This window comes from Sciurus carolinensis, chromosome 9 (assembly GCF_902686445.1).
Source record: "Sciurus carolinensis chromosome 9, mSciCar1.2, whole genome shotgun sequence".
NCBI lineage: Eukaryota > Metazoa > Chordata > Mammalia > Rodentia > Sciuridae > Sciurus > Sciurus carolinensis.
This window is the reverse complement of record NC_062221.1, coordinates 26,068,486-26,093,636: the sequence shown is the minus strand read 5'-3', so window position 1 is coordinate 26,093,636 and position 25,151 is coordinate 26,068,486. Positions and strand designations below refer to the sequence as shown.

Here is a 25,151-nt window from a genome sequence, read left to right as displayed (position 1 = left end):
AGCATGCACTGGGCTGCAGCCACCACCCAGTGAATGACCGTCTTTTGACTGAAACTGGACATGAATGTTCTGTTCAATACACTAAACTACATGCAATGGTTATGGCTATGCAGTCCACTCCGACTGCCATATCTTGCCACATTTTCATTGACTTTTCCCGTGTGAAGAATGGCAACTGAGTGATCATACTATCAAAGGATTCCTTGTGAGGAAACAAGACTATGGCACTAACTTGCTGCCTGGAAGGAACAAATATATTTGTGGATACTGGGACTACCATGGTGGCCTTTGTAAGGAACTTATGTCATACTTTTAGATACCCTATAGTACTTCACTCTGACCAAGGAACATCCTCCACTACCCAAGCAACATGACATGAAATACAATGAACCTCCCATGCACCTTGTCGTCCATAAGCCAACAGACCTATTGAATGATGGAATAACTGACTCACAAAACAACTGAAGAAAGACCATCAAGATAGTCTGATAACGGGGCAGTATCCCTGTCTGACTGGGGCAATATAGGCATTAAATACTGCATTTCAACACAAGAACCACAGCATTATGACACACAATGAGAAAACTGAGCTTGGTAGGAGTGGAGGTAAACAAGGCAGCCCCTTATTAGGCTGTGCCTACCAAATCCCAATCTTGGTGTTCCCAAACAACCATTTTTTTTTCCTTTTCCCCTTTAGGGTATATGTCCTGAGGCTGACTTGTGGTTCAGGCCACCACAGTATCTGAGAGAGAGCCCTTTAACTCTTATCTGAAGGTAATACTTCTCCCCATGCCTCCCCTCTATGGGATCTCAAGGGGATGGAAAATAGAACCAAGGAGAACCAGAGTGCTAGGGTTCCTTTAGTGGCACCAAGAGTAACTTTTCTTTGCTGAGTGAGCAACATTATAAGATGTCAGGTTACAAAGCTGGACTAGATGACTGAGGTCAAAAGGTCTGAGACAAGCAACAAAGGTAATGGGTGTGTGCAGATGTAGTCATCTCAGGGCTGAGAAAGACAGACAGACCAGTAACTACACCAAAGTAGTTCAACCTCTACCCAATAGGTGGGGAACACCTGAGCCCCCAGGAAAGGAGAAAAATGGACACTACCTTGTCAATCTGCTCCTTCAACAAGAAGGAGCCAGTGGAGACCTGGAAGCATACTGCCTTCTCTAGGCTCTTTCAAGTTGTGGCCACCTCTGGTAGCCTGATGAAATCTTGAATCTGCCACCACTCTGAACCTCATTCCATCACAGTGATCTCTCATCCTGTCATTGATATACCTGTGCTATCGTTTGGATTTGAAGTGTTCCCCAAAGGTCCATATGCTAAAGACTTGATTCCCAGTCCATAATGAAGAAACCTTTAAGAGGTGGAGCCAAGTAGGAGGAAGTTAGATCATTGGGGACATGATCATTAAAGACCCCAGTCTCTCCACTTTCTCTTTGTTTCCCAGATGCCATGAGGCAAATAGCTTCCTCCACCATGTGCTCCCACCATAATGCACTGCCTCACCACAGGCCAAGAAGCAATGGGGAACTCTGGAAAGCAGTACAAAGTTTCCTCAAAAAGCAGGAATGGAGCCTCCATATGGCCCAGCTATCCCTCTCCTTGGTATATTTCAAAAGATCTAAAATGAGCATACTATAAGGGATGCAGCCACAACAATGCTTCTAGCATGCAATTCACAATAGCCAAGTTATGAAACCAGCCAGATGCCCATCAACAGATGAATGGATTTTTAAAAATGTATTACACACACACACACACACACATAATGGGGTTTTACTCAGCCATAAAGAAGAAAGAAATTATGGCATTTGCTAGTAAACAGATGGAACTGAGGAACATCATGCCAAGTGAAATAAGCCAAGTCCTGAAAGTCAAGGATTGAATGTTTTCTCTCATATGTGTGAGCTAGACCAAAATAAGAGGGGGAAATGGGGGCATACCATGAAAATAAAAGAGATCAGTAAAGTAGAAGACGGGAATTGAAGGGGTAGGAGGAGGGAAGGGAAAGGGAGGAATAGTGGAATTAAATTGATTAAACTATCCTATGTACATATATAAATATAATGCCGTGAATTTCACCTTTAGGTTTATCTATAATGCACTAAATTTAAGAAACTATAAATAAAAAGAAGAAAGACTACTTGGGTAGAGGAAAAGAACAGGGAGGGAGGAGTGAAGGAAAGGGAAAGTTCTGGGGGCTGACTGGGAGCAAATTATGTTCTAAATTTGTATAATTATGTCAAAATCAACCTCAATGCTTAAAAAAAAAAAAAGCAATAGGGTCAATCAACCATGGACTGAAACCTCCAAAATTATAAGCCAAAATAAACTTTCTTATGTTTAAGTTGATTGTCTCAGGCATTTTGCTACAGTTATATACAATTGACTAATACAACCAACATTCTAACATCACAGTGTATACCCCAAGAACCCAAGTCCTGTTTTACCAAGTGAGAATTTGGTACCTGACACATGGGAGGGTGTCAAAGATGCCCCGTTTTAACCTAAGCGACTCTGGCAAAATGTCATAACCATAATGAATGAAACCTTGCGGGGCTAGAACTTTGGTGTGTCATGCTTCTTTGATTATATGGACGAGAGGTATCCCAATGGTGAGGACGAAAATAAGGACTAGACTATTGCTAGTCCTCTATGTAGGATCTTCATGAACAACACTGTATGGGCTCATGCAACCATGTCAACAATGAGACTGCCAGTGAACACCAATGCCTCCTTACCATGAATAGGTCACTTAAAAATTAAGGAAGAGGTTCCATGTGCACCCCAGGGCTATATCTTTGTGGGCAATCTAAGGGCAAATAGGAGACAGGAAATCTCACACCTGGAAGCTGGAAGACAGTAGGATCCTACATATCAGGCATACTGGAGATGCTCCTAGATGTCTCCCTGGGGATGAGTCACACCATTGTGCCAACAGCCTAAACCTAAATACCAGGCTTATTAGGACCTGCCAAACAGGTGGGTGACTGATTCTGATTTTGTGTTCTTTATGAGAGCTTTGGTACCAAACACAGGAGTCAATGCCCATGAAAAAAAAAATGATAAGAAACTCATACCTGACCATGGCAGACATTGTGTCCTCCACTGGCACAGCCTTGATGCACAACAGACATCCCTTAATAACCTCAGGAAGGTTGTGTTAAACAACAGGATTTCTCTAGACTTTCTTTAAGCCCAGTTGAGAGAGCATTAGGGAACTGAGTCTTAGCATGAGTTTTGGTGGGACAAATCACATTCAAATCATAGAAAGAAGGAAATTAGTACAACATAATAAAGGTTAGATATAAAAGACACATAACTAATGTACTCAATGGTGAAAGACTAAAAGCTTCTCCTCTGAGATCAGGATGAAGGCAAGGATGCCTTTTACCACTTCTATTCAGCATAATTTTGGAAATCATATCCACAGCAAGAAAAAAATAGAACTGGATTACATCAAAATCTAAAACTTTTGTATATCCAAAATGAAAATAGCACACTAAAAAGGCAACCCACAGAATGGGAGAAAAACTTTTGCAAATTACATATACCTATCTGATAAGGTCTTAAAATCCAGAATATATAAAGAACACCTACAACTCAATAAGAGAAAAAAATCCAAAAGTGGGGGAAATGGCAGCTGGTTGAGCTAAGTGAGTGGCAGCAGGCGTCCTATAATCTGCAGCCAGGCTCAAGCTGTGAGGATGAAGGGTCAGACTGATTGGCTTATGGATGCCCAGGAGCTGTCATCTCTGGTCCTCTAGCCTGAAAGTATTTAAGTGTATAAAATGTCATCTATCAAGCAACTAGCTTATGCAGTTACTTGTTTCCTGTGTAAACAAAGTCAGATGGATGCTTCCCACTAACAAGAAAGTTTGAAGTTGCAATTCAGTGCTTGCAGATAGTTTTAAAGATCAGTTCAGAAGACACATATCTAGCAGTTTCACAGCCTTTGACAGAAATGTTCATGAATTCTTCTGTAAGAATGACATTCTGATAAAGAAATTGTGATATATATACAACATGGATTTTTTTTTTTTTTCAGTGCTGGGGATTGAACCCAGGGCCTTGTGCTTGAAAGGCAAGCACTCTACCAACTGAGCTATATCCCCAGCCCACAACATGGATTTTAACAAGTAATAAAAAAGAATGACTTTATGACATTTGCCAGTAAATGGATGGATCTGGAGACTATCATGCTAAGTGAAATAAACCAATCCCAAAAAACCAAAGGTTGTTTTCTCTGATATGTGGAAGCTAACCACAATGGGAGTTGGGGGTGAAGAAGAGAAGTTCAGTGGATTAGACAAAGGGAAATTAAGGGAGGGGGAATACGAAAGAGAAAGACAATGGAATGAATCTGACATAACTTTCCTATGTACTTTTATGCTATAGTGAATCTCACCATTGTGTACATCCATAAGACTGGGGTCCTAATTAAAATAAGATATATTCCATGCTTGTATAATTACATCAAAATGGATTCTACTGTGATATATAATCAAAAAGAATCAACAAAAAAAAAAAAAAAAGGAAAAGAATGATATTCTGTCCCTCTCACACCCAGTGCCTGAAGATGTGGGAAAAGCCAACCAACTAAAAGATAAAGGCATGCCTGGTGTGGTGGGTACTCCCAGCTACTTGAGAGGCTGGAGGATAGCAAGTTTGAGACCAACCTCAGCAACTAGGTGAGATTGTGTCTTAAAATACAAAATAAAATGGGCAGGGGATGTAGCTCAGTGGTAGAAAGCCCCTGGATTCAATCACAGGTACTGGGGAAAAAAGGAAGAAAGAAAAGATAAAGGTAATCACCACATGAAAGAAGGAAATCATACTGCTGCAGTGGATCATTCCACACAAGCAATAATGCAGTTTATTATTGCAACAGCACTGTTGCCCAGAGTGAATTAATTTACTATACAGATGCAAAAAAAAAAAATAGCAATTGATTCAAAGTATAGCCAAGGCCTACAGGAGGATGGGGGTGGCCCTCATTGCTATGAATAAATTTGAAGAAGCAGTTATAATTTTCAAAAAGCATTATATCTTGACCCTGAAAATGATTCACATAAGTTAAATCTGAAAATAGAAAAATGGAGTTTAAGAGAGTTATCTAGTCCTACAGAAACTGAATTGAGCTTTGACATGGCTAGCTTGGTAAATGATCCAGCTTTCATTAGTATGGCAGCAGGTTTAATGCAGAACCTTCAAGTTCAACAATTAATGTCAGGAATGATGACAAATACCGCGGTCTTACCTGCTTCTAGATTTCAGAGCCTACCCAGCCTATCCGGCCTCATCCAAACAGGAATGGAAGTTTGATCAGTAGATAAGACAACAGAATCCTGAATTTACAGAGCACCTGAGAAATCACATCTGGAGCAGTTCATTCAATAGGAACACTGAAGAATATTCAAGATTTGACCAAGGACCCTAGCCCAGAATGCAAAAGGTTTATGGCTCTAATGCTCACTATAGATAATAGTGGAAAACACACACACACACACACACACACACACACACACACACACACATGCAAACAAAACAACAACAAAACACTGTACCCCGGGGCTGGGGTTGTGGCTCAATGGTAAACGCTTGCCTAGCATGTGTGAGGCACTGGGTTCAATTCTCAGCACCACATATAAAAGTCCATCAACAACTAAAAATATATATATAAATATTTTTTTTAAAAAACCACTATATCTGATGCTTGAAAATAATGGAAGAAAGCCTCTTTTATATTCTTAAAGAATACATCTATTTAAACAATAGATTTATCATAAACAGATGTGACCATAACATGACTCTTTTTGAAAGCAATCAATTGCTTTCAGAGCCAATATACCACTAAGATATACATTCTATATATACACTAAGATAACACTATATATACACTAAGATATACACTAAGATAACATTCTACTTTCAAACTTTAACCATCACATTTGTATATTAATAGCAAAGTATATATATATATATATATATATATTTTTTTTTTTTTTTCAGTACTGGGGATAAAGCCCAGGGCCTCACATATTCTAGGCAAGCACTCTGTCACTGAACTGCATCCCTAGTCCTTTGATTTGATTTGATTTGATTCTATTTATTTTTATTTTTGAGATAAGGTCTAGCTAAATTACCCAGATTGGCCTTGAATTTTTCAAACAGTCTGCCTCAGTCTCCCAAGTAGCTGGGATTAGAGATGGGAACCACCACTCCCAGCACCAGAGTGTATATATTGAGCAGTAAGAGAGTGAGTTCTTTAACTTCAAATTCCCTTAAAATTTTTTGAGAAGAGATATGACTAAATGAAAAGGTGTCCCATGCTGGGAAACCTTAGAAGAAATATATTTACTACTGAGTAACATGTCGGGAGACAAGAAACTTATTACCTAGGGTTAGCTTTAATAAGTCCTGTCGAGAATAAATATCAAAAGTGCCTGTACTATCTTTTTCATTTCTTCAGAACACATCATAATTTATTTTCTAACTCTTTGGGCCCCCTTCCATCTTTTTTTAAATTTGTTCTTTTTAAATATATGACAGTAGAATGTATTTTGACATATTATGCATACATGAAGTGTAACTTCCCATTCTTGTGATTGTACATGATGTGGAGTTACGCTGGTCCTATATTTATGTATGAACATGTCTGATTTATTCTTCTGTCTTTCCTATTCCCATTCCCATTCCCTTCCCTTCATTCCCCTTTGTCTAAGCCAATGAACTTCTATTCTTCCTTTCCCCCACCCTTAGTGTGTTAGCATCTGCATATCAGAGAGAGTATTTGGCCTTTGGTTTTTGGGAGTCGGCTTATTTCACTTAGCATGATAGTCCCAGTTCTATCCACTTACCAGAAAAGGCCATAATTTTATTCTTCTTTATGACTGAGTAATATTCCATTGTGTATATATACCACATTTTCTGTATCCATTCATCTATTGAAGGGCTCCTTGTTTGGTTCCACAGTTTAGCTATTGTGAATTGAGGTGCTATAAACATTGATGTGGTAGCATCACTGTAGTATGCTGATTTTAAGACCTTTGGGTATATGTCAAGGAGTGGTATAACAGAATCAAATGGTAGTTCCATGCCAAATTTTCTGAGGAATCGCCATACTGCTTTCCAGAGTGGTTACACCAATTTGTAGTCCCATTAGCAATGTATGCCCCCACATCCTCACCATCATTTATTGCAACTTTTATTCTTGATAATTACCATTCTCACTGGAGTGGAACGAAATACCATTGTAGTTTTTTGCATTTCTCTAATTGCTAGAAATGTTGAACATTTTTTTCATACATTTGTTGACCACTTGTATTTCGTGAAGTGTCTCTTCAGTTCCTTTGCCCATTTATTATTTTTTAAATATTTTTTGGTTGTAGATGGATACAATACCTTTATTTTATTTATTTATTTTTATGTGCTGCTGAGGATTGAACCCAGTACCTTACATGTGCTAGGTGGGCACTCTACCACCGAGCCACAACACCAGCCCTCCTTTGCTCATTTACTAATTGGATTATTAGATCTTTTTGGTTTTGTTTTTTTGGGGTTTGGGTGTTAAGTTTTTGAGAGTTCTTTATATATACTGAAGACTCATGCTCTATCTGAGGTGCAGGTGGCAAAGATTTTCTCCTATCTGTAGGCTCTCTCTTCACATTCTTGCTTGTTTCCTTTTCTGTGAAGTTTTTCAGTTTGATACCATCCCATTTATTGATTCTTGATTTTACTTCTTGTGATTTAGGAGTCTTATTGAGAAATGTGGTTCCTAAGCTGACATGGTGGGGAATTGGGCCTACTCTTTCTTCTAATAGGCACAGGGTCTCTGTTCTAATGCCTATATCCTAGACCTAGGCATTGAATTGAGTTTCGTGCATGGTGAGAGATAGGAGTTTAATTTCATTTTGCTACATGTGGATTGCCAGTTTTCCCAGCACCATTTGTTGAAGAAACTATCTTTTCTCCAGTGTATGTTTTTGGCACCTTTGTCTAGTATGAGATGACTGTATTTAATGTATCTACTATTCTGTACCATTGGTCTACCTGTCTATTTTGGTGCCAATACTATGCCTTTTTTTGTTACTATAACTCTGTAGTATACTTTAAAGTCTGGTTTTGTGATACTTCCTGCTTCCCTCTTCCTGCTAAGGATTGCTTTGGCTATTCTGGGCCTCTTATTTTTCCAAATAAATTTCATGATTGCTTTTTCCATTTCTGTGAGGAACATCATTGAATCTCTGTAGGAATTGCATTAAATCTGTATAGCGCTTTTGGTAGTATGACCATTTTAACAATATTAATTTTGCCCATCCAAGAACATGAGAAATCTTTCCATCTTCTTAAGGTCTTCTTCAATTTCTTTCTTTGGTGTCCTGTAGTTTTCATTATAGAGGTCTTTCACCTCTTTTGTTAAGTTTATTCCCAAGTATTTTTGGGGGGGTGAGTTGGGAATGGGGTAGTTTTCTTAATTTCTCTTTCAGAAGATTCATCACTAATGTATAGGAATGCAATTGATTGATGGGTGTTAATTTTATATACTGTTACTTTGCTGAATTCATTTCAGTTCTAAGTTTTTTGGTGGAGTTTTGGGGTCTTCTAAATTTAGAATCCTGTTGTCCACAAATAGGGATCGTTTGAGTTATTTTCCTATTTGTATCCCTTTAATTTCTTTCTTCTAATTGCTCTGGCTAGAGTTTCAAGGACTATGTAGTGAAAGAGGACATCCTTGTCTTGTTCCAGTTTTTAGAGGGAATGCTTTTAATTTTTCTCCATTTAGAATGATGTTGCCCTTGGGTTTAGCATAGATAGCTTTTACAATGTTGAGGTATCCTACTATCCCTAGTTTTTCTAGAGTTTTGAAGATGATGGATGCTGTGTTTTGTCAAATGCCTTTTCTGCATCTATTGAGATAATCATATGATTATTGAGTTTAAGTCTATTGATTGGTATTTATTTATTGATTTTCCTATGTTAAACAAACCTTACATCCCTGAGATGAACCCCTCTTCATCATGGTGCACCTTTTAATATATATATATATATATATATATATATATATATATATATGTATATATTTTTTTATTATAAAAAAATAGGATATTGTTTCTCTTTTAATATATTTTTGTATGTGATTTGCCAAGATCATATTATGAATTTTTGTATTTATGTTCATCAGGATATTTATCTGAAGTTTTCTTTCCTTGATGTATCTTTGGTTTTGGTATCAGGGTGATATTAGCTTCATAGAATGAGTTTGGAAGTAATTCCACCTTTTTATTTTTGGGGGGTTCCCTCCTTTTCTATTTCTCTGAATAACTTGAGGAAGACTGGTGTTAGTTCTTCTTTGAAGGTCTGGTAGAACTTGGCAGAGAATCTGTCTGGTCCTGGATTTTTCTTTGTTGGTAGTCCTTTGATGGCATCTTCAATTTCATTGCTTAAAATTGATTTGTTTAAAATGTTCTATATCTTCCTGCTTCCGTTTGGGTAGATCATATGTCTCTAGAAATTTGTTGCTGTGTTCAAGATTTTCTACTTTCTCAGAGTATAAATTTTTAAAATAGTTTATTATCATCTGTATTTCAGTAGTGTCCATTGTGATATTTCCTTTTTCATCATGAATTTTAGTCATTTGAGTTTTCTCTATCTTTTTCTTCATTAGTTTGGTTAAGAGTTTATCAATTTTATTTTTTCAATAAACCAACTCTTAGTTTCATTGATTTTTTAAATTTTTTTTGTGTGGGTGTGTGTGTGTTTCAATTTCATTGATTTCAACTCCAATTTTAATTATTTCCTGTCTTCTACTGTTTTGTATTTTGATTTGGTCTTCTTTTTTAGGCTTTGAGGTATAATGTTTGATTATTTATTTTTTGAATTTCTATTCTTTTAATGAATGAGCTCAGTGCAATGAACTTTCCTCTTAGAACTGCCTTCATAGTGTCCCAGAGACTTTGATATGTTGTGTTGCTATTCTCATTTAGTGCTAAGTATTTTTTTAATTTTATCCCTTATTTTTTCTTCTATTCATTCATTATTCAATAGCATATTATTTTCTCCAGGTATAACTTCTATTTTGAATTTATTATTAATTTCTAATTTTATTCCATTCTGATCTGATAAAATGCAAGGTATTATCTCTATTTTTTGTATTTGCTAAGAGTTATTTTGTGGCCTAATATATGATCTATTTTAGGGAAGGATCCATGAGCTGCTGAGAAGAAATTATATTCAGCCATTGATGGATGAAATATTCTACATATGTCTGTTATGTCTAAATTAGAATTGTATTTTTTAGTTCTATAGTTTCTTTATTTAGTTTTTGTTTGGTGGATCTATCCAGTGGTGAGAGTGGTGTGTTAAAGTCACCCAGTATTATTGTGTTGTGATCTATTTGATTCTTGAAATTGGCAAGAATCTGTTTGATGTACGTAGATACTCCATTGTTTGGAGCATAAATATTTATGATTATTATGTCCTGTTGATGTATAATTCCCTTAAGCAGTATGAAATGTCCTTTTTTATTAACATTGGCTTCGATTACACTTTATCTGATATGAGGATAGAAACCTCTACTTGTTTATAAGATCCATGTGAATGATATGTGTTTTCCCATCCTTTTACCTTCAGTCTGTGGATATCTTTGCCTATGAGGTGAGTCTCTTGAAGACAGCATATTATTGGGTCTTGTTTTTTTAATCCAATCTGCCAGTCTATATCTTTTGATTGATGAGTTTAGGCCATTTACATCCAATATTATTATTAAGATATGATTTTTATTCCCTGTCACTTTGATTTATTTCTGGCTTTTAATTTGAATTAGTTTCTTCTTTGATTATTTTTCCAATGTGGTTCCTCCCTTTACTGGTTTTCAGTTTTATTTTTCATTTCTTCTTCATGAAATATTTTCTTATGTTTTGTAGTTCAGGCTTTCTAGTTGTGACTTCTTTTGACTTTTGTTTATCAAGGAAGATTTTTATTTCATTGTTGATTCTGAAGCTTAATTTTTCTGGATGTAGTATTCTTAGCTGGCATCCATTCTCTTTCAGAGCTTGGTATATATTATTCCAAGACCTCCTAGCTTTGAGGGTCTGGATTGAGAAATCAGCTGAGACCCAGATTGGCTTCCCTCTATATGCAATCTGTCATTTTTCTCTGGCAGCTTTTAAAATTCTATCCTTGTTCTGTATTAGGCATTTTCAGAATAATGTGCCTTTGTGTTGATCTGTTATAACTTTGTATATTTGGGGTCCTGTAAGCCTCCTATATTTAGTTTTCCATTTCATACTTTACATTTGGGAAATTTTCTGACATTATTTCATTGCAAAGATTGTGCATTCCTTTGGTTGGTATCTCCATGCCTTCATCTATACCAATAAATCTTAAGTTTGATCTTTTCAGGTTATCCCATACTTCTTGGAAATTCTGTTCATGGTATCTTAACATCTTTTCTCCATGGTCAACTTTATTTTCAAAACTACATATTTTGTCTTCATTGACTGAAACTCTGTCTTCCAAGTGGTCTAATCTGTTGGTGATGTTTTCCATTGAATTTTTACTTTGACTTATTGAGTCCTTCATTTTGAAGATTTCTACTTGTTTTTTTTTTCGGAATCTCTATCTCTTTATTGAAGTGATCTTTCACTTCCTGTATATTCTCTCTTATTTCACTTCTTACATCATCCTTTACCTTGCAGAGCATTACATTCTAAACTCCTCTGACATTTCTTCCACTGTGATATCTATGAATTCTGCTATTAAAGTATCTTGGTTTGTTTGGAGTGATTTGTTCCCTTGCTTTTTCATGGCATTTGTGTGTCTACCCTTCTAACATTATGAATCTGAGGCAGTAGAGATTCTACCCTGTAGACATAGTGTCCCTGAAAGTTTCCAGTACTTCACCACTTAGGGGGAGGCAAATAATAACAACAAATGCAAACAATATACAGGATTAAACCAAATAGTTCCTGCTATGATACTACAATGTTAATTGTTACAATAAACAGAAATGTTATAAGTTATTGTCTACAGTAAAAACAGTAAGTTTGCAAAAGGGTTTACACTTTGAATGGTGGACAGGGAGAGAACAGAAGTGCTGTAGTGATGATTTTGAGGGAGGATGAGAGAATAGAAGTTAAAAATTAAAGGAAAAATAAAAGAGAACAATAGAGATTGGCTGTTAACAGAAGAAAGAAAATCAAGGGAGGGGCTGGGGTTGTAGCTCAGTTGTTAAGAGCCTAGCATGTGTGAGGCACTGGGTTCAATTTTCAGCACCACATAAAAGTAAATAAATAAAATAAAGGTGTTGTGTCCATCTACAACTAAAAAAAAAGAAAGAAAGAAAATCAAGGGCAACAGATAAGTGAGAGAAAATATATATATATATAAAGTAAAATTTTTAAAAATTCAAAACAAAAATAAAAGAGTATAAAACAAAACTGAAATATTCTAATCAAACATCCTAGTCCTCAAAAAACTGATCCATGAAAATAACTGGTTTCAAAAATGCTACAAATGAGAAAAAACAAATGTGAATATGTATTAATGTCCATGAACAATTAAGGTCACAATTAAACAGAGAAAAGGAAAAAAAGAGGGGGGAAAAGAGATCTCAATGAAAAGTTAAAGAATTATTTCCTTTTGCATTCAAAAGGTCCTCAGCTTCCCTTCTCAGCAATGTTAGGTGGAGTTATCTGGAGTGTGATACTTGCTCCACTCTCAGAGTGGTGTTGCCAGAGTGAGAAGGTAATCCTTAGGTGGAACTCCTGGAGGTGGGGTTTAGGCTCCAGGATCATCCCTGATTGGTTTGGAGATTTTAAATCAGCACACCTCCAGGACCCAGCAATTGCCAGTCCATGCCAGAAGACTGCACCCCGGGATCTCCCCTGGATGCCCCTCATGTGATGGAGGAGCCAATCCTTGGTCCACTATGTCACCTGCAGACCCCATGTTTCCTGGTGTCAGGCTCAATCTCCAAACTCAATCTCTCCCACCCTGCCCTTTCGAATTCCTGGCCAGATGCATCTCTCCCAGCTGGTCCTGCATGCAGCCAGATTGGAGCAGGAGGGAGAAAGCCAGGTGGTTTCTTCAACATGTTGTCCCTTGTCTAAACCTCTCTTCATGTTTGAGTTTTCTTCTGGTCACTTAGGAGACACTTACGTCACGCAGTGTGAGTTTACCAGACCTGTATTTCAGGCTCAACTGAGGTTTGCCAGGAATTGGCCCCCTCAGCTGCTGGCCCCCATGCCACAGCTGCAAAAGCATTCCTTCCTTTGTCCTCTGCACACAGCCAAGAGAGATGGGGCTTCTTTTCCGTACAAGGATATTGTGCAATGTACCTTTCAGTTTAGTCGGGCAGTGTCTTTGATCTCTAAACTCTCCGTCCCCCCAGATACACTTCAGGCATGCTAAAAATGTGGATTTCTTTAATTCCCTTATCCCTCCACTTTGCTCATGGAGGGACCACTCTGGCTGGTGCCTCCAGCTACAGCAGTGGCTAAGGGGCTGCGGATTTCTTATTTTATTATATCCAACCTCCTGAGTCCCGGATCTGCTTTCAATATTCAGTATTAAACTACAGTAAAGTCCCCCCCTTTTTTTTGTTTGCCTACCTTGCTGAGAAGCTACCTGTCTGCTTTCATGGTTCCATATCATGGAGCAGCCAGGAAAGCAACCTTCTCCATTCCACCATCTAGAAAACTCCCCCAGTATCTTTAATGCAGTTTATTCTGATAAGCTTCTTTTGGTACTGAGGATTGAACCCAGGGGTGCTTTTACCACTGAGCTACATCCCCAGCCCTTTTTATTTATTTACTTATTTTTTGAGACAGGGCCTTGTTCAGTTGCTGAGGTCTCACTTAATTGCTAAGGCTGCCATCAAACTTGAAATCCTCCTGCCTCAGCCTCCTAAATCACTGGAATTACAGGCATGCACCACCATGCCCAGTTGTTGATAGGGAATCTTAAGAGCTGGTGGAAAGTAGCATTTGGCCTAAGGGATGGTTTGAAGAGAAAAAATAGATAATGTGAATGTATACAAGGTAAAGGTAGGATTTTCAGGTGTTCTGTTTTTTTAATATATTTTTAGTTGTTGATGGACCTTTATTTTATTTGTATGCTGTGCTGAGAATCGAACACAGTGCCTCACACATTAGGCAAGCACTCTACAACTGAGTCACAACTCCAGCCCTTCTGCATAGTTCTTAACTAATCTTGTCTGCAGTCTAGTACTGATAACATTAACATGACAAGTTATATTAAGTACATGATAAAATACATTTAGAAATCCTTCATGGTACTGATTTAGGTCAGTTGATATAACTGTTCAACTTAATTATTAGAATTCCCCGGACTGGGAATATAGCTCAGTTGGTAGAGTGCTTGCCTTGCAAGCAGAAGGCCCTGGGTTCAATCCCCAGCACTGAAAATAATAATAATAATAATGATAATAATAATAATAATAATAATAATATTTTCCCTAGTGGTGAACTTGGAAACTAGCAAATATACTTACATTTAAATAAGCCAATGATTGACCCTAAATTGAGGATTCTCTAAGTACAGTTTGACTATGTGCCTATAAACATTTTTTAAACTAATTATTTGATATATAACAAACAGCATCTATCTATAATATTGCTTGTTCATGTAATCCTCTGCTAGAATTTGGCTTGGCATGCCAATCTTTTGCTTAACCTTCATTCTATGCAATTTAAACATACCAGGAGGCTTAATATATTTTATTATAAATTAGATGCCATATTAGTTGTTGAAGAGAAATGGCATTAGATACTAATACCATGGCTCTTAAGTACAGTGATGACTGAAACAGTTTAAATTCCAACTGGAATTTCTCGTTGGTTTGTTAATCATGAAATGGGACCTACATGTAATGATTTCACAAGTGTTGACAAAAAAAAAAAAACTAAAAAAGTAATTTAAAATTAAATAAGTTAAAATGAAAATCAAAAAAGGGCAAAGAATTTAAAGAAATATTTCTCCAAAGAAGACAAACAAATGGCCTGCAAGAATATGAAATGATGCTCATCACTAATCATTTGGAAAATGCACATCAAAACCACAGTGAGATTGACCAAGGCCCACAAATATACTGATTTCTTTTATGTCTAATTAGGTATCCAAGCAATTATGCACCCACCAGTTGAGAGATATACTTTACCAGGAGGTTATTTTTTGATATGGAGTACTCCCAAAATTCCTATCTTAATGCAGGAGGTGAAATGATTATGAGAACCACAACCTAATCAGCAGATTAGTTCATGTGATTGCTTAATAATTTGAAAGGATTACTAAGTGGTAACTATAGGTAGGTGGGGCATGGCTAGAGGAAGTGGGTCACTGAGGGCATGACTCGGGGATTAGATATTTTGCCCCTGGCTCCTCCCACTCTGTCTGGTACGTGGCTACCATGAGATGAGCAGCTTTCCTCTGCCATGCCCTTCTGCCATGATGCTCCACCTCACCTGGGCCCAGAGATAGAGTCAGCTGACTGTGAACTGAAACTCTGAAACTGTGAGCTCAAAATCATCTTTTTCTCCTCTAAATTGTTCTCATCAAGCATTTTGATCAGAGCAACAAAAAGTGACAAACACACACAGTTATTTGTCAACTCCCACACTTGTTTATTCCAGCTATACTTTTATAATTTTTAAAAATACTGAGTAATTAATGAAATATAAGTGTGAAAAGATAATTATTGTTTCTATGAAGATTAGTATAATGCTTTGGAATCAATGATATCAAGTTGTAAACACACATACACACACAAGAAGATACCACCTCAAAACCATTTGGAAGGCTACATGGAGAAAGCAGAAACAAGTGTGAGTGAGAATATGGAAAAATTGGAAAACTTGTGTACTGTTGGTGGGAGTATACAATGATGCAGGAACTGTAGAAAACAACACAGCCATTCCTCAAAAATTTCCCAATAGTCTTACCAATAAATCCTCATCCTTCCAGTCCCTTGCAACCACCGTTCTATTTTGTCCTTGAATCTGACTAATCTAGATCCCTCATAAGAGTGGAATCATACAAATTGACTGCTTGTTTCACTTACCATAATTACCATTCAGCAATTCCACTTCTGGGTATCTATCCAAATTGAAAGCAGATCCCCCGCCACCCCGGTACTGAGGATTGAACCCAGGGCCTCATCCATTCTGGCAAGTGCTCTACCACTAAGCTACATCCCTAGCCCTTCTGTATTTTATTTTTGAGACAGGATCTTGTTAAGTTGTCCAGGCTGACCTTGAACTTGTGATTCTACTGCCTCAGCCTGCCAAGTATCTGGAATTACAGACATGGACCACCAGTCTCAACCAAAAGCAGGAACTTGAAGTGATATTGATATATCCACGTTCATAGTAGCATTACAAATAGCAAGAAGGTGGAAGTAACACAAATATCAATTGACAAATGAATAGTTAAATAATATGTGGCATATGCATTCAGAGGAATATTATTCATCCTTAAAAGGGAAAATCTGACAGATACTACAACATGGATGAACCTTGAAGACATTATGGTAAGTGAAAAGAGCAGTCAATTTGTATGATTCCACTCTTATGAGGGATCTAGATTAGTCAGATTCGGGGACAAAATAGAATGGTGGTTGCAAGGGGCTGGAAGGATGAGGATTTATTGTTTAATGGGTTCAAAGTCAGTTTTGGAAACTGCAAAAAAGTTTTGAAGATGAAGGGTGGTAAAGATTACACAACGTGATTGATCTTAAGTTACTGGACAGTACATTTTAAAAGTTAAAATGGTAAATTTTCATGTTTTACCATGATTCTTAAAATAATTCTTAAAAAATTGTACCAAAAAAAAAAAAAAAAAAAAAAAAAAAAAAACCAAGAGGAGGAGGAGGAAGAGAAGGGGAGCAAAGAATGATGCAGGCCTCCAAGGGGCACTACTTACATAGTCTCCCTGGCATTGATTCACTTGGTGACTCCCACCTATGTCAAACATTTCTAATGGATCTCTGATTCTGTTCACCCAATACCCATGCTCTCCAAAGCCTTACTCACCTATAACCAGACAACCCCTGCTGATACCTCAGAGCTGATTTGTGAGTTGCCTACAGTATCTGCCATCATAAGCTCCAACAATGACCTCCTGGAAATATGTCTGATAAAGACAACTGGGGACACGGATGGAGCAGACCTGATCATTCTTTTAATGGAAGGGGTATGCGTTGTTGCACCTTACAAGCTTGTGAGCCCAGAGAGATTTCAAGTTGAATATTCAATTGGTTTTCTTTGAGATCATAGTCTCCCTGAATAAAACCACGGGTATGACAACTATGCCAGCGCCAATAGACCTGGATGATGCGGACAGCATTTAGCAAACGACAGTATCGCTGGCGTATGCGCCACATTCGGACCCATGCCTGCAGCGTGACGGCTGCCCATTCTCTCCGTGCATAGAACTCCAGCGCATTCCGCCGCCTATTTTGCATCAGCTTCACCCGCGTCTGCCTCCACCAGGACTGGATGACCCACGCCCTGAGAGAAGCATGCAACAGTGTGCGGCGTACCAACGTGCCTCGCCACCAGGCCTGGATGAACACAGCGGCAGTCTCTGTGGTCAAGCTGATCTCCTCGTGGATGATCTCGTCTTCGTCGTCGGGGCCTTGCAAGAGAACACAGAGAATGTTCAGGACACTTAGGAAACTCAGGGTGTGCCAGGAGCACGGGTGTATATCTGTAGTGGGTAACTGAGCCAGCTCTGAATATAAAGTAAACCGAGGTCGCTGTCTGTAAGAACGGGTGCCTAGGAGAATTGCCTTCCCGCCAACTGGGTTTCAGGAAAACTAGCCCCATTTACTCCTTCCTTTTGGAATGTAAAGGACTTTGCCTGGGACCTAACCATGTCCCTTTGAAGTGTAACGCCCCTGTGAAGGCCCTGGGCCCAAGGCTAGAGATAGAGAAGGCCTTGTAAGCGTCAGTCTGCTTTTGTAAACACCTCCCATTGGAAGACCCTTATACGCAATCATATATTGTTTTTTGAAACCTCGTGTCCAATTATGTACTGTTATAGACTAGAAAATTTATGACATGAGATAGCCTATAAATGTTATGAAAAATTGGTCATGGGTGCTCAGAATTTTGGAGTGCTAATCTCTGGGCCCGCCAGTGTAAAATAAAGTTTGGTTTCTCCCACTCTTTGAGTGCTGTTTGCCACTTCTTGTGTGATTCCCATAACGAATCAACAATGGCCACTTCCTTAAGAAAGGAAGCACTGTGCATGGCCACAATTAGACCCAGGAGACCAGGTAAGCTTCTTGTCTCTGCTACTTTCTGGTTAATGAACATGGAAGCCTCACATTGACCTCTGAGTCTCAATGTCCCTATTTGTAAAATTGGGGTACAACTGCTCTGGCTACCTCACCCAGTTTTCCTCATTTAGTTGGCCAGTATAGAGCAATAACATCATGATTTAGAGGTAAAAGAGCTTCAGGTTTCACCTGGACAGGTCACCTATCTGGAATCCATGACCTTCTCTTCAGATCTTTCCCACCTGCCAGAGAACTGGCATCCTTCACTTGCCCTGCACCCTGCCTCTGACAACCATAATTATCTCCAGCAATGATATTTTAATTGAGGAAACAGGATAAACTCCCTCACTATAGCTAGACTCCCCAGGTCTGGCCTATCTGAAGGTTAGCCATTGAGTGGTTTAAGCACAAACTGTTGTGTCCCTTTTGCCTCATCAAAGTGGTCCAAGCTTCCTCCACCTCACCATATTATTAACAGGTTCAACTTGCGTTAACATATACGTGGATACAAACAAACGTGCATCCACACTAATGCACACCTTGGCCCTTGCACTTCTCAAACACAGCCTCACCACAGCTCCCAACACTGTGTGACCTGGGTCCATGCTCCTTGCCACAATCCTAATCTCAGCCAGACCCACATCTCTCTGCTTAAGGGTGAAATGGAGAAAAAGACAAGAGAAGACTCTCTGCTCATTCCAGCTCTGTGTACAGCAACCATTTGCCCCCATTTACCTGGGATGCCCTGGGTGTATGCCTAGTGTCCTGGCATAATGATGGCAAGTGCCCCTCTGAGTGAAACATCTCTTTGGACAATAAATAACATTGCCATGGTCTTGGAGTCATGCCACTGGACTTCAAGAATTAGAGATGTCCATAGCAAAGCCTAGACCTAGCTCCCTTAGGAGTTGGAGATAGAGGAAGGTAGTGACCGTGGTACGGAGGCCGCAGGGAGGGGAGGGGACTTCTGGTGTGGAGTTGATTCCCTCTTCTTTCCTCTGCTTCCTCAAGCTCTGTTCTATCAATGTGATTTCATCATCATCTTCAATGATAACTTAAAATTGTTTTCTGTCTTTCTACACTTGGAGTTTAGCGGAAAAATACTGGAGAAAGTAAAGGGTGCTCTCCTATCACCAGGTGCCAAGTCAACCACAACCCCAGCTTCTGGGCCTTTCCAGGACTCCAAACACAAAGAGGGATATCCTCCTGAAGGAACTACAGGAAACTTACCCCGCCCCCTCAGAAAGTTTGAATGGATCTATCTGTTAAAAAACAATGAATTCGGGCTGGGGTTGTGGTCAGCAGCAGGGCGCTCCCCCAGTACATGCAAGGCACGGGGTTCCATTCTCAGCACCACATAAAAATAAACTAAGAAATAAAGGTATTGTGTCCAACTACAACTTAAAAAAAAAAAAAAAATCAATGAATGCCCCTGACCAGGGGATGGATGGTCAAACCCCCACAGATATTCTATTAAATTACCCATAGTTGTGGGCTAGATGGTTCCATCACCCTCGGGTCTGCCCTCCTCCAGCCAAAGCTCTGGCAGGAAGAGTGGGGGTCGGGAGAAAAGGCTGTGGTTATGGTGATGTCATAAGGGCACCTATGACACAGGCACCAACATGACTCCCAACAGGTTAGCCCTTCTAAGGAAAACCTAGAGGACTTGTCCTTTCCCACCCAGAATATCTATAAAAATAATACCCCGAGCCAGGTGCAGTGGCACTTGCCAACAATCCCATAGACTTGGAAGTCTGAGGCAGTAGGATGGCAGATTCAAAGCCAGCCCAGGCAAGATAGTAAGACCCTGTCTTAAAATAAATTTTTAAAAAGACTAGGAATGTCATAGGGTCCTGGGTTAAATTCCCAGTACCTCAAAAATTAAAAATAAAAATAAAAACACTCTAAATACTGACTGATTGAAACAAAAGCATATGATGATATTCCTTACCACCTGGCTGGTGTTCATTAAATGGGTTTCAGTGGATTGAAACAGTAATATACCAAATAATAATTAGAATGAGTTTGCTCTCTGGGTAGCAATATAGAAGATGTACAAGATCTAGTAAGTGAAGTAAATCAAGATGAAGAAAAAGATGACCCAAATAAAAGCACTTAGGTATACACATGTTCTGTGAAGGCATTATCTTAAAAAGAGGTGGGGATTGGGGAAAGAGACACAACAACCATGATTGTCTCCAACAATTATATTTTAATTGAGGGAACAGGATAAACTCCTTCGCTGTAGTTAGATCCCTGGTTCTGGCCTATCTGCAGGCCAGCCATTGAGCAGGCTCCTAAAAAAGCAGAAAGCACACAGCCCAGAAAATCCCCTGAAGCCCCCAGGACCTGCCTGGGCCCCATTTAACTCTCCAATGGGTTCAAGTGCTTTGCCTCTGTCTCTGAGGCCCTTGAGGTCACAATCAGATGGATGAGGGGTGGCCACTACAGAAGAAGGGACCCACCTCTGCCTCTATCCAACCTCTAAAGACCCACCTGGACATTGTTCCCCCTCAGAGTCACAGTCCAATGGGTCACCGAGGCATGCACTTGGAATTACGGGGTGAATGTGGGAGAAGCCTGTGTGGGTGTAAAGGGAGAATGCAGGGAAGAAAAGGAGGCCATTTGAGGTTGGGGAACATGTTGGTGTGAAGTTAATGGGGTGAGTGGGTGGGGAAGACAGGAGGAGTAAGGCAGAAGATGGGGGAAATAGTGGGGATAAAATGCGTTGGACAGGAAAGATTCTGGAAGCATACATTGGAAGATAAAGGTGTTAGCTAGACCCTGGGAGACCTGCATCTGTCTGGCTTCAGAGGCAAGACCCTAGTCACCAGATTCCACTGTCCATGGGAATAACAATGGAATTACATTTGTCCAACTTTACAACTGAGGAAAAAAAGAGAGAAAGAGACTAGGGTTCCACAATCCCCTCCAAGGGTGTGCCCCCCACCAAAACCTTTCACTAGGCCCCACCTGTAGTTTTCCCCACCTCCCAATAGTGCCAAGTTGGGGAGTAAGCCTTTCTGTTAGATTTTCAGGGGACATTCCAGATCCAAACTGTAGCAGTCACATTCTGAGGTACTGGGAATTAGGGTTTCAACGTATCTTTTTGAGGGGACTTAAGTCAACCAATAACACCAACCACAAGCCAGTCACTGACTACAGTATTCCCCTGAGGAGAAGACATAACTAGTCAACTCTTTTCCCTATGGCCCAACGCAATTTCCAGGAAGAGACAGCAGTGACCCAAGAGCAGCCAGTATCCCCAACCCTTGTGGGATGCATCACCCGCTATTCAGGGAGGATCCTCTACATCCACATATCTTCTGTGGCCCATCCCTTTATGCCACTCAGATCTACCTGTTTCCTTGTAGTGAGTTTTCACCATTTCAAAAATAGCTTCTTTGGGATTCTAGTTAATCTTATCTCAGAGAGACAAACTGAAATCTCACTACTACAGGTGACTTTGAGGCCATTACTCACACTCCTTTTCCCCATCATCCACCACCCTTTCTAGATTCCCTTCACCTTTGACATCTCTGACAGGGCATTAAAGCTATGGTTATGACCTGTTCACATTAGCCTCCTTTTGCCAAGAAATGTGCAAATACTAAAAAGGAATCACCATGCTGGCAGGAATAATAACCCTGATCTTTAGGACAGGATGGGCTGCTGCTACACTATGAGGGCAGAGAATGCTGTTTGAGTGATTCACTGGAAGATCTCTTGGTGCCTCGCCCCCAGGTGTAATGGTAGATGAACCCATAGGGTAGTCATGACCTAAGAAGCTATTGAGATTCCCCAGGGAATCATATCCCACTGTATATCTGAAATAAATCCCAGTTATGGGGTGTGTGTGTATGAGAGAGACAAAGAGAGATACTTTAGTATATGCTGCAAAGTTGGATCTGATGATAATTTGTTGAGTTTATTTTGTTTTGTTTGCTTCTATGTTCATGAGACACGTTGTTGCATCATTTTCTATTTTTCTGCTGTATTTGTCTGGTCTTGATATCAGGTATGCCACTATGCTCAGCTTAAATTCATTTTTTAAAAATTGAATTCAAATTATTTGTTTCGTCTTGAACAAGTTTTTCGTGGTTTTTGATGCATTTCATCAAATCAATGGCTGTATAGTTGTTCACAATATTCCCTAAGTTTAGCAGGTACCATAGGAAGCTCTGATGATGAAATGATCCAGCAGAATTGCTCCAATTAGAGCTCAATTCCCAGGTCTTTATCTATTCACCTGGTTCAGTCACTGTGATTGGCATGTGGAAGGGCTTTGACCTCAGGTAAGGCAGGCTGTCTGCCACTAAGCGACCCCTGAAGGAGCTGACAGTTATAAACCAAACTTTGAATTAATAAAGTCTCTGAATTAATAAAATGACTTTTACTCTGTCTTTGTGCTTGAATGGCATTTGGGGTAGCATATCACTTGAGGCTCAAATATATTTTCTTTCAGAGTATGAGGGTGTTGCTTCACTCTCTCCTTGCACCCCATGTTGCTGCTGAGAGCAGAGGTCAATCTGAAACTTATTCCCTAGTTGGTAAATTGTTGATTTCTCTTCCTCTTTAACTTTTGGAGTGTTTTATATTCATCAGTAATGACACTGCTGCAGCCTCTTGGCTCTCCATCTCTTTTCTTTCATCTTTTGAGGGCAAGTGAGTTCCTTTAAGCTTTGGGAGTCATTCATGCCCTAATGTTGCAGCCGTCCATCTCTGTACTTCCTTTCTTAGGGACACACACTCAACCGTGACAGACACTTCCGGATCACTGGTTATTTTCTCTAACCTTTTCATTTCTCTGCCCTTTTGTGCTGCAATCCAGGAAGCTTCTTCATGCCAAACATTCCACTCACTAATCTGCTCTTTATATGTCCTTTCTGCTATTCATCCCATCTATTAATTTTGACAAGCATTTTTCCTAAGGTCCGTAAATGGATTCTTAATAATTTTTTTAACTTAAGATGTTTTCTTCCATCCACTGAGCATATTAATTTCATTCTTTGGATTTTTCTTAAGTCTTTCCCTTGGCCATTGTGTTTGCTTACAGGGTGTAAGGACGGATTTTCATGCTGTTGCTTTCCAAAGCTTGGTGGTTCTTATTTGGGTGTCCATCTTTGATTTTAGATTTCCCCAAAGCCTGTTGATAAGTGCTATGTCCCTGACTCTGTGAAATACAAGGGAGGTTTGGGGAAGGCTCTCAGGTGATATGTCAGTGGCAAGGTACCAGGTCTTGCCACTCCTCTTCCAGACCAGTCACAGGAGAGGACCACCTGGAACAAGTGCTCTCTTGCTAGCTGCCTGGTTCCCTGGAGAGTTGGTTAGTACATTGCAACAAGCTCCTGCCAGCTGCTTGGACAGCCTCTTTCCTTTTTGCCCAAGATCTTTTTTAGAACTTTTTTTAAAAAAAATCTTTTCCTATATGCCGCCTTCTAGAGATTTCACATAATTTCTGTCCACGGATTATACCTTCCTATTTAGGTACAATTAGAGATTTGAAATTAATGCATTTTTCTCTTCTCCCTATGAATACATAGAAGGGAAGAAAGTCCTGAGCCTGTGCTTAAACATTTGGAGCCATTTTCTCCTGGATGTTTTCTGAGTTTTCTGTGTGGTATGTTTCCTTCAGGTTTGGGATGAGAACTTAAATTTTAGCCAGTGACTGAGAATTTTCTTCTGCAGATGGTTTGTCTCTGCTTTTTTTTTTTTTATTGTAAACAAATGGGATACATGTTGTTTCTCTGTTTGTACATGGCGTAAAGGCGTACCATTTGTGTAATCATAAATTTACATAGGGTAATGCTTTGTCTCTGCTTTTTAATTGGAATTTTAATTTCTTCTTGTCTTGTCCTTTTTTTTTTTTTTTTTTTCCTTTGCCTTCCTGAACAATTCAGTCCAAAGTAAATACCTGGCAGGGAGAGAGCCACCATGACAGAGCCAGTGAGAACGCCGAGAGGAATGTGCAAGGCATTGGTGTGGGAGGGGTGCCCAGCAGAGAACCTGACCCAGGGAGGAGGAGTTCACCCAGGGGTCTGAGATCATATCAGTAATGTGTATCATATCCCATGGGATGAGGAGGGCAGCCTTGTCCCATAGGAAGTCAGAACTTGAGCACTATAAGGAGAATTGACACATAGAGGGTGTCCTGACATTTCCTGACAGCTCTAGTTGGGTGAGAGGGGCATTTCTACAGAGTAGCAGAAAATGAGGGGACAGGAGCCACATGAAGAGAACAATAGTCCACTGTGGTGTCAGAGAGCTCAAGCAGGGTAGGGAAGGTGTTTGTACAGAAAAGAGATCATTAGCAACCATGGAAGACTAGCTACCTGTAAGGAAGACTGAATAAGAAAATTTATTAAGAGCCAGGTACAGTGGCACATGCCTAATCCCAGCAACTTGGGAGGCCAAGGCAGGAGGATTGTGAGGCCAGCCTGGGCAACTTAGCAAGACCTTGTCTTAAAACAAAGAATAGAAAGGGTCGAAGATGTAACTCAGTGGTAAAGCACTCAAGTTCAATGTTCAGTCCCCTGTCTCTCTCTCTCTCTCTCTCTCTCTCTCTCTCTCTCTCTCACACACACACACACACACACACACACACACAAATAATAAAAATGAAGGATATGGAAAGGAGAAAACTAGAATGAACCCTTTGAGTTTAGATTGGGATTGAAGGTCTCATTGTGAACTCACAGATTCCAATACAGAAAGATACAGAAATAAACATTGATATGAGTATCGTTTGTGCATATATGAAAGCATATTGCCCAGCCCTGCTCATTGAGAGGGGCTAGGAGCAGAGGTAGCTCACCTCTAAGAGTTTTGTGGGTCACTCCAG

At 39.5% G+C, this 25,151-nt stretch overlaps 1 protein-coding gene and 1 pseudogene across 1 annotated transcript; one reads left to right on the top strand and one right to left on the bottom strand.

The window, feature by feature from the left end:
* Positions 1-3,800: 3,800 nt before the first annotated feature.
* LOC124993551 (small glutamine-rich tetratricopeptide repeat-containing protein beta-like) lies at positions 3,801-5,449 on the top strand (annotated as a pseudogene).
* An 11,751-nt stretch (positions 5,450-17,200) lies between these two features.
* Iqcf5 (IQ motif containing F5) lies at positions 17,201-21,808 on the bottom strand. Its single transcript, XM_047565438.1, has 3 exons — positions 21,794-21,808; positions 19,968-19,999; positions 17,201-17,624 (listed from the first exon to the last, which is right to left on the bottom strand). Exons 1-3 carry the CDS (start codon positions 21,806-21,808, stop codon positions 17,201-17,203), a joined length of 471 nt encoding a protein of 156 aa, XP_047421394.1.
* Between the last annotated feature and the right edge of the window lie 3,343 nt (positions 21,809-25,151).

What these genes read in the sequence shown, in the direction of transcription:
- Iqcf5 (XM_047565438.1), bottom strand. An exon ending in GGAAAGGACAAGTCCTCTAG is followed by an intron (nt 17,625 to 19,967) that starts GTTTTCCTTAGA and finishes CGAGGAGATCAG; the next exon opens with CTTGACCACAGAGACTGCCG.